Below are 13,122 nucleotides of genomic sequence, written 5' to 3' on the forward strand. Positions count from 1 at the left end.
TGTATAAGTAAGGGATGGTGTTAAACTATCTTGCTGAAATGGTAAAGATTTTGGATATTTGAAGAACTAACTAAATGAATAATTTTTATTAATACGGAGGAGATGGATTGTTTAAGTTTAGACTTTGGAGTTAGAGATATTAATATTTGTGTACTTGTATTTGAATATTAGCCTAGGTTGGTTTGGGAAGTCCGGGGGGGTGGGGGGATGGGATATAACATTGTGTAATATCTGTGATGTATTTCTTTTTTTTATGATAAAAACAATAAAAAATTTTATAGAGAAAAAAAAAATACTCTGTACATGTTTGTTGTGTGTTATAATAAGGAGATGAGAAATTATTAAGTCTCTAGATATTAGTGGTTTATAGCTCCAGTTATTCTTAAAACCTAAGTCTGACAAGAAGTGGAATCCAGTAGCATCTAGAAACCTACAAATTCCCCATCTACGACTAGTTTACAAATGCAATAAATGTTATAGCTGAATGAGATGTGGAGTTACCATTTTGTTCTCTAAAATACTTGAGGAAAGAATACATTGAGCTTGGATGGATAAGGATACTCTAAATTATTGTTACCCTCTTCAAGACATAGGATACAAGCAGAAATTGATGTTTGATGTATTTACATTTCAGAAAATACTCTGCAAGCACAAAATTGTTTGTAATGCACAATGACACTGCACTGGACATGCCGTTTTGAATGTTACTTGCTAGCAGGCTGTTTTGAATAATAACTACAGCTATCAAATATTGCATTTAAACCATTCTTCATTTTGAATAATAGCTAAGATCCAGTTGCTCATTATATGAAATAGCAGAGCTTTCATAATACTGACAGAAACTTTGAATTTCAGATTCATAGGAGCCAGTTTGATGTAGTGGTTAAGGCACCAGAAACCAGGAAACTGGGAGTGAAAACCAGCTAGGTGTCTCTAGTCCAGTCACATTCTCTCAGCCTAACTTGCCTCATAGGATTGTTGTGGGGAAAATAGAAGGCAGAGAGGCTGGAGAGGAGACAGCTCCCTTGGTCATCGTGATCTATGTAAGATAAGTGACCTGGTCGGGGAGGATAAGGGAGAGGGGAAAGCATGAGGTATCTTACAGGGTTGGGGGGACCTTGGGTGGCCGGAAGCACTAGGCCACCCCATGGTCTTCCCCACCCTGAGATATCTCATGCACTTAATGATCTGCACATTCAATTAGCGAATGTGTGGGCGAAAGTTCAAGTTATGTGATTCACTCTTATGAATCTTGGTTACAAATGTAACATCCGTAACTTGAGGATTACCTGTAGTTATGTTTGTCATCTTCAGTTATTTAGAAAAACAATAAAGGAGGGATAAAAACAAATTTAAATCTTTTGTGGGACCTAAGTATCTACTTGTAATAGGACAGCAAAGACTCTGTTCCTCATCTGCTTTAGGGTTTATTCTTTGTAAAAATAGAAATTGCCAGGGGTGGATGGATAGTGAGTACACCAGAACGTAATACAGACAAACATACACAATAGAGTCAGTAAGAGATTAAGGTGCTAGACTAGGACTGATACAGCATGACTTTCAATAGAGAAAGCTTCATCCCAAAGCAGATTGATTCAGACTGATTTTATATGCACTCCTAAAAGCAACATAAGCCTATCATATTATTTTCTAACATAAATGTATACAATTAAAAAGCAACTACATTTTCCTGTAACAAACAGTACAAATGAATCAAAAGTGCAAAATACTGACTGTGCTTGCATTTCCAGAACTTTAGAGATCATTACATTAATGTATAATATGGTTAGGTTTTTATAATTTTTGCAGCTTTGGATTCCAAAAAAGTACATTAATCAGACAATATGTCTAATGAGTACATTAAACCAGCTATGACTCTTGAATCATAGTGTAATATATTAGTCCAGTTCTTCTCAAGTTTTGCATTCCCTTCTAGAATTGTGGCCAAACAGTAAATTATTACAGTTGATCAACTCACCTTGTTCATATTGGGTATTTTCAATTAGAACTACAGTTAATATTTGGAATATTCAGATAATAACTATTTTAAAACTAAAGATTCATTAGGAAATGACTTTTGTTCCTTTCCTAGAAAAGTCTTTTTCCCAATATATTTTTAAAGATTTATATACACTCCCCGCACATACAAATTTAAGGCAGCAAACATACCTAATTCTCCTGTCTCCATTTTCCCCACAACAACTGAGAATGACTGCTCCAAAGTCATCCAGCTGACCTTCATGTCTAAGGCAAAACCAGGGATCTCAGTCTCCTGGTTTCTAGACTCAGGCCTTAACTGCTACACGTAGTCTTTGACTTATGACCACAACTGAGCTCAAAATTTCCACTGCTAAACAAGACAGTTGTTAAGTGAGTTTTGCCCCTTGTTATGACTCTTTTTGCCACAGTTGTTAAGCGAATCACTGTAGTTGTTAAGTGAGTCACATATTGTTAAGTGAACCCAGCTTCTCCCAATGACTGCTTGTCAGATGCCAGCTGGGAAAATTACAAACAGTGACCCCAGGACAGTGCAACTGTCATAAAGTCATTTTTTTAGAGTTGTTGTAACTTCAAATGGTCATTAATTGAATGGCTGTAAGTCAAGGACTACTTGTAGACCAGACTGGCTCTCAAAAATAAAACAGAACACAACAGTTTTCAATATATAAAGCAATAATACAAAGATTTGTCCCAGACTACACTTTTATTATAGCATTCTCATCTTTTTGTAAACTTCTGCTGTTCCATTACAGGTAGTCCTCGACCTGTGACTCATAGCTTAGCGACCGTTCAAAGTTACTGCAGAGCCCCCAAAAGCTACTTACAACCCATTGCTGAAGTTATGGCTCCTGCAATGCCCTCAGTCTTTTGCCCTTAGGGCTGACCTAAGGGACCTTGTAGCATCCCCCTGCTTGTTTCCCACCCCGGTTCCTTTCCTTGGATTCCTGCAGGCCTTTGGCCTGCTTCCCATCCCACCAGGCCCTATATCCTCCTCCTCACTCACCTTTCAAAGATCTCCAGAGCTCAGTTTAGGAAAGGAAGACAGGCTGCTCTGTTCCAGGGCTATGTAGTGCGACCCCAGAAACGGCTGCCATTTTCCAAGCAGCCACATTGAATTGTGGTGGCTTGAAAAATAATGGCTACTTTCAGGATAGTGCCATGCGACCCAGCAATGGAGTGCTTTGCTTTGCTTCCCTAGTACAGCATTCTGCAGCCCCGAAGAACATGGTGGAATACTGCAGAGCTCAGGTTAGGGAAACAGAACAAACTGCTCTGTTGCTGGGCCATGCAGTGCCATCCTGAAAGCAGCCTGTTCTCTTTTCCTAACCTGAGCTCAGAGATCTTTGAAAAGTGTTCAGTGGTGACATGAGGTGGGGAGGAGGGTGTGGCGCTTGGTGGGATGAGAAGCTGGCCCAAGCTCAGCAGAGACTCTGAGGGGAGGAAAGCAGAGCATGGGGTATCTTAGGAGATGGGAGAGGCTTGGAATCCTGGAACAGGCCCTGTGCTAGGCCTTCCAGAGCCTTCCCAATCACCCTGAGTGGCATGATCTATTGAACAACCACATCAGGGAAAGCAGGGATGAAAGGGTTGTAAGGAAGCCGCTTCCCTTAACTGCCATTATGACTTCCAACCATAATAAGCAGTCTCTATTACAGTCAGGAGTTCAGAGCTACCTCTATATAGAGCCGATAGCATAGAATCTAGAGCATGGTGCCATGACAAACTAGTCCAGCCATCCATAGCTAATCATAATCCAACTAAGTTGAACTAACCCATAATTTCAAGTCAATATTAGAACTACAGTTTAAAACATAAGGAAACATTTGGATGAGACGATAGCATTTCTCACTAATACCCTATCTTGGTTTAAACATGGTTATCTTTACATCACCAAGTTAATATTCAGTGAGCATTTATCCTTAACTAGCATTTGAAAGAATGGGATGATGTTGATTTAAAAAAAATCCCCATAATGCTTTGGAAGTTCTGTCTTAAATGTGTTTAAAATTTAACAAAAAATATATACAAGTTCCAAGAAAGTTTACAAATCAAGTTGCGAGTAACACTACATCTGCACTGGCCAAAATAATTAGAGGTTTCTTTTCTAATTATTTTGGCCAGTGCAGATGTAGTGTTACCCGCAACTTGATTTGTAAACTTTCTTGGAACTTGTATATATTTTTTGTTAAATTTTAAACACAAGTAAAGTAAAAACGAAGTAAAAAGAAAACACTTTCAAAGTACAGGAGCCAGCCTGCACTGAGTTAGGTAATACTTATAAACTTAACAACTTGTAAAATTCTCGGGTCTTAATAATTTTGGAGTACCAGTAATTTGCTCAACTGTGAATATAATTATAGTTAAATATTCATTAAGTTTTAAAATATGCAGAAAAATATAAAATGTATGTGACTATTAGAAACAAAATCCCATATGGAAATTTAAAAATCCAGAATCCAGAAAAGATACAATTTGGTTTCTCAATATTTACCAGATCAAGGAACTTCAATGTTCATTTGATCACAAAAAAGCAAACAGTCTCTTTTAATACTGACATAATCATAAGGACATGATTAATTTTCTAGCAAAAAACACTGTATCTGTCTGAATGAGTTCATTTGGTATAAATAGGACAGTTCGCTTAAAGATTGGACTGTTAATTCCAAACAGCCCTTTAAAGAAACAAATTGTGCATAGTATGTATGTGTACACACACACACACACACACACACACACACACACACAGAGAGAGAGAGAGAGAGAGAGAGAGAGAGAGAGAGAGAGAGAGAAAATCTGGAGATGCCAACATTAGCAGACACCCATTATCTACCAGTCTTCTTTACTATACTTTTCTTTCTACTGAATCCTGTGACCCCTCAATGTAATCCAATCCATACCCCAACTGGCCAGCGTAGAAGGAGGCAGTGCATGGCAGCTATAGGGGAGAGCATATCTGCTCTGCTCGGGAGGGTCCACTCTGCTGGGAGATGGACAATTTTAGATTCATCCATAGACAGTGCATTGCTTTTGGAATCAGTGCATTTTAAAGTAATTCATTTGTTATCAACAAAAATACTTAATTTACGGACGTTGAACCAGCTTGCTTTTGTTCCCATCTTGTTCACTAAGTTTGAAGTGTGTGTAAGCTAGAATGCCAAACAATGTGCATGTAATTCCAAGGCCTTGATTAATTGACAAAGGATCCTTAAATAAGAGATATCCTCCCATGAGAGTGATGCAGAATTTGAAGTGTCCAAACATGTTGTATCTACGTAACTGTGTTAAGGAACATAATTAATCCAAAATAATCAAATACTAAATCCTGTGCCAGGTTTGGCTTCTTAAGTCCTACTCCTGTAAATGTAAGCTATGTCAGAAAATACCTCCCTCAACAATAATTGGAACTCTGCTTCATTAATATAGGTTATAGTAATAGAATCTTGAAAGCTTAATAGCATTTTCCTCCCTCTCTCTTATTGCCAAGCAAGTTAAAATTGGAGTCAGCTTCATTCTAAAATTTTCTTCTTCTCCTGAGCTTAAATAATATTTTTGTTACTGCTAGGGCCGTGGTGGCGAACCTATGGCACGCGTGCCACAGGTGGCACGCAGAGCCCTCTCTGTGGACATGCGAGCCGTCGCCCCAGTCCTATGCCTTCAGCTGGGTTTTATAAAACGTTTTCGCTTTAGGCCTCCGCCCCTCCGCCGCCGCGTGCAAAAAAAAATAATTCAATCAATCAATGTCAACTTCTCGCGGGGAAAAAAAAAGATCTCGCAAAATTGGAATTATTGATTGAACTTTTTAGTCCCACCCAGTCTGCCATTACCACTGCAGCCATGCCCACCCAATGGGCCACACCCACCCAATGGGCCACGCCCACCCAGCACCCGATGATACATAAGTGAGTTTTGGGTTGCAGTTTGGGCACTTGGTCTCTAAAAGGTTCGCCATCATTGTGCTAGGGCATCCTTTTGCCAGGGTCATCTCCATAGTTCCTTATTGTATACAATCGTTCTTAAAGCTGTCTAAAACTGAAAGCAAGATTTTCTCATGTATCTGTTAATTCATTTTTGGCTTTAAGGAAAACTTCTCTCACTGCTAACAATACAGGTAGTCCTCAACTTATGACCACAATTTTGAGTCCAAAATTTCTGTTGCTAAGTAAGACATTTGTTAAGTGAGTTTTGCCCCATTTTACAAACTTTCTTACTACACTTGTTAAGTGAATCATTGCAGTTGTTAAGTTAGTAACGTGGTTAAGTGAATCTGGTTTCCCAATTGACTGCTTGTCAGAAGGTTACAAAAGGTGATCACATGATCCAGGGATATTGCAACTATCATAAATATGAGACACTTGCCAAACATTTGAATTTTGATCATGTGACTATGGGGATACCGCAATGGTCGTAAGTGTGAAAAATGGTCATGTCACTTTTTCAGTGCTGTTGTAACTTTGAACAGTCACTAAAGAAACTGTTGTAAGTTGAGGACTGCCTGTATTCATTATATATATATTTTCAATAAAAGATTCATCATTATTTTACTGCTACTATAGAAAGTAAATCCAAGAATTGGAGATGAGTCATTCCCTCATAAAACAATGGGATTCCTTAACTGCTTTTATTTTATAAGATTATAATATTTCAATGTATAAGCAAAATTATAATAAATTAGAATGGAATGCATATAATTTGAATATAGTTGTAACACTGACATGCAATTAATACCACGGTACCAGATATCAGATTATACAGCATCATTAAGATACCTAATTAAGGCAATTCACTCTTAACAATGTAAATAAACTTGTTGAAAGATCCTAAAATGTAGTGTTTAAGTCCAATACAATATGATTCTACAGTTTCTGAAAGTTTTACTTAAAATAGTTTATTGGTGACTCACCTGATGTTTTCCGATTTCTACAGTTTATTACCTGTATAATACAGTAAATAATTCTACAAAACTGGAGCAATAATTTTCCAAGTGAAAGGATACGTCACTGGTGAAGTATTCCCAATAATCCAGTAAATAGACAAGTTCACCATAAATGCTATTATTCCAGAGACCAGCACCATAGACTGTGGATTAGGAAAAGAAAGCACTTACATATCACTGCAAATGATTTTTAATAGACAATATCCTCTACAAAGTGACATAGATGGTTGCAAATGGTATCTTTATCATTGCCTTTCCAATCATTTCATAATCACAGTAAGAATTACAGCTTTGTAACTCTATTGGAACTTGTGCAAAGGTTCTCTTTGTCATGGTACCTTACATCTTGTATGCTAACATCTTGGATCTTCATCTAGCATTGCTGTTCTGAAAGTTGGTGCCTGTTTTTGTAAACAATTAGATCTGATTTTTTATCCTTAGCTTTCTCTATTTTGAATTATTATTCAATTTGATGTTAAAAGTCTGGAAGCATTTTTCTTTGAACATTTAATTGCAAGCTGAAATATGGAGTATAAAAGTTAACAAAACTATATAAAAAGGGTTCAATAGATTGACATTTCACAATATCTACTTCCAGGAATATCTTAAGTACCATCTCCTAAGCAGTTTTATTTATCATTTACTGAAGTTATAAATTATACCTTTCGATTACATCATGCACGGATAAAAATATGAATTAAAAGTTAATTTTTATTTTGAAAAAAAAATATGCCCCCACAAAGTATGGAGTAAAAATAAACATTAAGCAGCCAGAATGCCATTACAATTGATAAATGACCAACCATCAGAATATTAAAACCTAATGGTACTATAGTCTTTACTGTCCTTCCAAAACAATATAATAAGGAGCCCTTTGATTATTCTTGGAAAACAGTGTGCGGCCCAATCCACTGCCTGTTTACTCATAAGTAATCTGTTTGCTGTCTGCTGTTTCTGTTGTTGTTGCTGCTCCCAAAACTTTTACTATGGAGCTGGCAAAGAGCCAAAAATAGACAAAATTCAGGGCAAGAGAAGAACCAAGGAATATCCCAAGCCATCCCTCTAACCAAGACAATGTAAATGAATCAATCAAGACACAATCAAGCAAGATTGCTTCATTGTGTGCCTTCAAACAAATGCCAGAAGACGTTTGGAAACCAATATACTATATGCAGTCATTATTAGTTGGACTAATTTATCTTAATGCATAAAGTAAAGATTATTTTAAAAAATAATTCAGTAGTGGATGATCTTTTCATGCAGTCCTTCAATTGGAATATCTTACAATTGAAAATTCAGTGGCTAGCAACTAAATAATGGGAAACACTGATTCAATTTAGAACTTCCAAATTTAGGGTTATGTTTGCCTATATTTGAACAGGAATGTTTTTTGTTAAATTTTAAGAGCATTTAGAACAAATAGAATGAAGAAGAAAAATAAACAATTTACCATAGCAGAGAAAGTCCAGGGGCCAAAAATTCCACCTTCTCCAAAGACTGGTTCAAAGAAGGGTACAACACACAGCAACATGCCACATGACATTGGTGCTTGATAGTATAGTAGCTGCATGGAATTTACCTGTAGTTCATGTTGCTTTGCTCCTACCCACTGAAACAAAGACAAATATATTAATAGTCTACATATCTAACCTTGACATAAATTACAATATGCCTACTAAAATACTCTATTGGTATGTACTTTAAAAGCAAGTATAGCCCAACCCAATTTATTCCAATTGCACAAGACATCTAAAGCATCTGAAAGAAAAGACAGTCCGTTTCTTCTGTTTGTCCTGATACAATGGCATAAAAATCAGTGTCTAGATTACAGATTCCTTAAAATGCCAAAAAAATTGAAATGGAATAAAATATTTCAAAAGCAAACAAGCATCTTAATATGCAAGCTTGTTAGCAATGAAGTGTTATTCAGGCAGAGAAAATGTGAGCTAAAATTTTTGAACTTGAAGTTGATGCAAGCTACCACTGCATAATATGGGTAGGAAATAAGAAAATATAATTCCAGCTATGACCTTCATTGATAGCTCTAGAATAAATTTCCCTAGTGTGGGCATCTTCCATATATGAAGATTTCAATTCCCAATATTTTTAACAATGACCATGCTGGCTGAACAACTCTAGGAGTTATCAGCTTGGGAGGAAGCAGGGCAGTGGTGTAGGTGGAAGACTTCCAGGTTCCATTGTTAATGTGAGGACCAATAGCCTGAAGACCATGGAATGTGCAGCAAGAAAGGACTCTGAGGCATAGCATGTTTTGTTGCTGAATGACACAGGAGCGGCAGCAGTGGCTCTATGGGCGAAGATGGTAGCTGTGCAGGAGGCATTGTTGAGTGTGGCGCAAAATGAGAGGAAGTGAAAGAATGAGAGCTTGCCAGAGGTGCAGTGCATGCCCTGCAGCTTATGTTGGACCCACTCTTGGAGAATCAACCTGAAGCTCGCATTGGAAGCTGTTGGCCTGTTGCTGCTTGGAGAAAGCAGAGGGCCTATGGGTACTACCTGTAATGATCTACTGTTCCCAAAGTCAGTAGAAAGTCAACAATAAGTAAAGACTTCTAAAAACAATCACTGTTTTGTTTAATTATCTTTAATGAAAATATCATTTTAAACTTTAAAATATCAGTTATTTTTATTGGTCTGAGGAAACTCAATTTAAAATGTATGTTTAGTGATAAAACCTCCACTTACTCTTTGAGAAGTCTTTTTAATCCCTTTCCATTCTAAAAAGAGGAAATATCATCTATCTCTCACCCAAAAATTATTATGGGAAAAATAATGCATATAAATATGGATGAGTGCCTAATTACCCAACCGTTACAACAGAACCAACACAAGCTATGAACCAACACAAGCTATGAAACGGAACTACCAACTATCAAGTAGTAAACAACATCATAATCAAGGAATTACCAAGAAAAAAAACATCACCATCAACACTGACAGGCAAGCTACTATATATAAACAGAGAGCAAATCCTAATCCCTCCCAGCCTTGAAGATGTTACCTAATAGGGCAGTGGTGGCGAACCTATGGCATGGGTGCCAGAGGCGGCACTCAGAGCCCTCTCTGTGGGCACACGTGCCGTTGCCCCAGCCTTGCCTCCCCCCACAACCCCCTCCTCTCCCTGAAGGAGAGTCGCCCTCGAGTGTGGTCCACATGGAGCAGCGCAGCCAAGGACAGGGCAGCCAGGCAGCGTAGACAAGACTCTGCCCTCACATCCCATCATGCAGTTGATGCTGCAGGACGCGGGCAGAGGGTGTGCATAGCGCTGCTGGGCTGCCTGGGTGATCTGCGGCAGGCCCTGGAGGCGGTGAGTGGTCCTGTGGGCAGGCGGGGCGAGGGATGGGAGGGCAGAGCGGGGGCGGAGCAGGGAGGTAGAGTGGGGCGTGGTCAGTTTTTGGCCACTCGGTCTCTAAAAGGTTCGCCATCACTGTAATAGGGTAACGAAATGTCTGGAAGCAAACAACCAAACTCAAAAAGAATACCAAGGACTCCACAGTTCATCCCTGAGCTACATATATTCTTTTCTATTGAAACTAGGGTGAACCACTATCAAGATGTTCAAAACTGTTCAAATGGTTAATAGGCTATTCACAGACAAAATATTTGACATTATTACAATGTAGTTTATTGCAGTTTATTGTTGAGTACAGAACAGAATAAGCAACAGTTTCTCACCCATGTAGATCATCACACAATCCTACAATATTTTTAAAAAACTAGTAACTCCACTCTTCATCAATGAACTCTTCAAATATTTTAAAGCCATGGCCAAAACAACTTGGCACCAGATTGGGATGAACTCAAGAATGCATATGTCAGCCTTCTTCGAATACAATTTATATATTTATGCATAGAGCTACCTATTGCTTTCCAACAGAAAATAGTTTTTCTTACAGTTAAATAATACATATTTAAATAAGAAAGCTATGTACAACAAATATTTTCTACTCAAAAGACTGAAAAATACAGAATAGATTGCATAAAATATTATTCTAAGTTTGCATTTAAAAATATATATTTAACTTACCACTTGATAAAGAGATGTCACTATAACACCAAGAGCAGCAAATGTCATTCCAAGAAAACTAAATTTCATGTCATAATAGGAATTTAAAAAAACACCTAAAGTGATAGGAATCTGTGAAAGAGAAAAAAGAAACATTTGATGCTTAACTATTTCAGTATTATTTCTTAGTTCTGAAAAAGTCTTCATAAACTTTTTGGTCTCTAAATGATTAGAATTTCTGCAGCCTCTAGCCAGTATAAACAAGACAAGGAGGCTAGCAGACGCTATATTCCTAGCTTTTCATAACATCTTGTCTGACAATTTTTTAAAAAACGTATCATTTTGGTTTAGTGACTGAACCTGATAAATACCGGTATATTCAAATTTTAGGGCGAAAAGGGGGTGTTTACATTCTATAGTTTTGAGTCAAAGCCCCTACATAGTTAGCCACAATCAACTATGGACATTCATTATTTTACATTTTTATATATATATTTTAATGTACAACACAGTCGTACAGCCACCTTCACCAATTCTTTACTTTTTAGGCATGTTGGCTTTCGTAATCCCTACTTGACACATCTATAGGATCTAGAAATTATAAACATTCTAATCCATCAAATCTAGGAGCATTAGACCTGGGAAAGCATTTAACTAAATCAATTATTTTTAACCAACCTTCATACCAACCAAAAAGCCATCCTGTCTACAGTGCACACTATTTCTGGCAATACTTCACTTCCAGCATTTCTCCTTGCTCTAGGATTGCAGCCCATTACTTCGGGAACCCTCAGCATGCGCAAGCGAGGGCCGCCCTCTTCCTTCGGCTTTTACCCACCCGTCCTCCCCTCACACCCTGCCCTGCTTCTCACCAAAGTGAGCTTGATGCGGGTGGTAAAGGTCTTGCCGTAGGCCACACTCTGGATGAGCACGATGACCGGTGTGGTCATGGCCTTGGCCAGCTGGTAAGTGCCGACCGTATTGTTCTGCAGAGAGAGGTTGGTGAAGACCACGAAGCCACAGAAGCTGAGCGCTAGGGAGAGGATTTGGCGCGGCCGCAAGCTTTTGGGGGCGAAGACGCCCAGCGACTGGCACACATATAGCCCCAGCCAGGTGACGGCGAAGTGCACCAGCGTGAGGCTGAGATTGGGGAAGCCCATTCGCACGTACAGCCACTTGTTCAGGAAGACGATGCAAATAGACGCCACTAAGTTTACTAGCAGCCCCGCCGCCAACCGTCCGCGCTCTGGAAGCCACCCCTCCATGCTCGAGCCTCTTCCCAGTTCCACGTCCACTTCCTGGGGAGCAGCAGCAGCAGAAGCAGCTACCGCTCCCGGGCAAACAGCTGGCACAACTGCCGCCACGGCCTCTTCTTTGCCCGCCCACGTGACCCGGGCGCAGGAACTTCCGCTGCTGCAAGAGGCCTGTCCTTCCCCGGCAGAAACCCACCTGGGAAGGGTCTCAAAGCATCTCGGGGCTGGCTCTGGGCTCCGGCTATTGTTGCACTGGCTGATGTCATCGTGGCTCAGCGCGAGCTGCCGGCAAATGCAGGCCAGTCTCGACACCGGTCGCCTTTCACTTGGGAATGGTGAGTTCAGTCCAACCCGGCGCCGGGTGAAAGAAGTCTGCCTATGAGGTAGGAGAGAGGATGTTTTTCGGAGCCACTAACTGTAAAGGCAGCGGCGCAAGTCTCAAAAGGCTGGAACTGGCCATTTAGGAATGTGGATGTAGAAGCCATCATCGCTTTTTTATCTCCGTTTGCGCTGAATTGACACATATTTTGTGACTGAACGAGTGGTGCAAACACAGCCAGAATACAGAAAGAATCATCCCCACTTTTTCAGAGACATGGCACTGTTGAAAATAAAGTCTTCATCCTGGTTCATCCAAGTCGGAAATAAATAAGCAACATGGCGACTGCTTTGGAAAGATGGTTATCTTGTGGAAAACGAAAGAACTCTTACGAATTCCAGAGGGGTTTAGCAGAGAAGTTTATTTGCGCAAGGTTCAGAGCATATTAGAGATAGGCAATTCTGAACGAGGAGGGCGGGATTAGACTTCAGTTTTTATACTCCCCTCCTTAAAGAACAAAGGGCTACACATTGAAATACACACTGTGATACATTAGGAGCGTTTCTCACAGGCATACAATGGAAGGTTTTGC

At 39.3% G+C, this 13,122-nt stretch overlaps 1 protein-coding gene across 1 annotated transcript; it reads right to left on the reverse strand.

The window, feature by feature from the left end:
• Positions 1 to 4,810: 4,810 nt before the first annotated feature.
• On the reverse strand, positions 4,811 to 12,226 carry SLC35E3 (solute carrier family 35 member E3). Its single transcript, XM_015812473.1, has 5 exons — positions 11,831 to 12,226; positions 10,980 to 11,090; positions 8,385 to 8,543; positions 6,995 to 7,077; positions 4,811 to 5,269 (listed from the first exon to the last, which is right to left on the reverse strand). Exons 1-5 carry the CDS (start codon positions 12,221 to 12,223, stop codon positions 5,083 to 5,085), a joined length of 933 nt encoding a protein of 310 aa, XP_015667959.1. The 5' UTR covers positions 12,224 to 12,226; the 3' UTR covers positions 4,811 to 5,082.
• Between the last annotated feature and the right edge of the window lie 896 nt (positions 12,227 to 13,122).

Source organism: Protobothrops mucrosquamatus, unplaced genomic scaffold (assembly GCF_001527695.2).
Source record: "Protobothrops mucrosquamatus isolate PMUCROS unplaced genomic scaffold, P.Mucros_1.0 scaffold85, whole genome shotgun sequence".
Classification (NCBI taxonomy): domain Eukaryota; kingdom Metazoa; phylum Chordata; class Lepidosauria; order Squamata; family Viperidae; genus Protobothrops; species Protobothrops mucrosquamatus.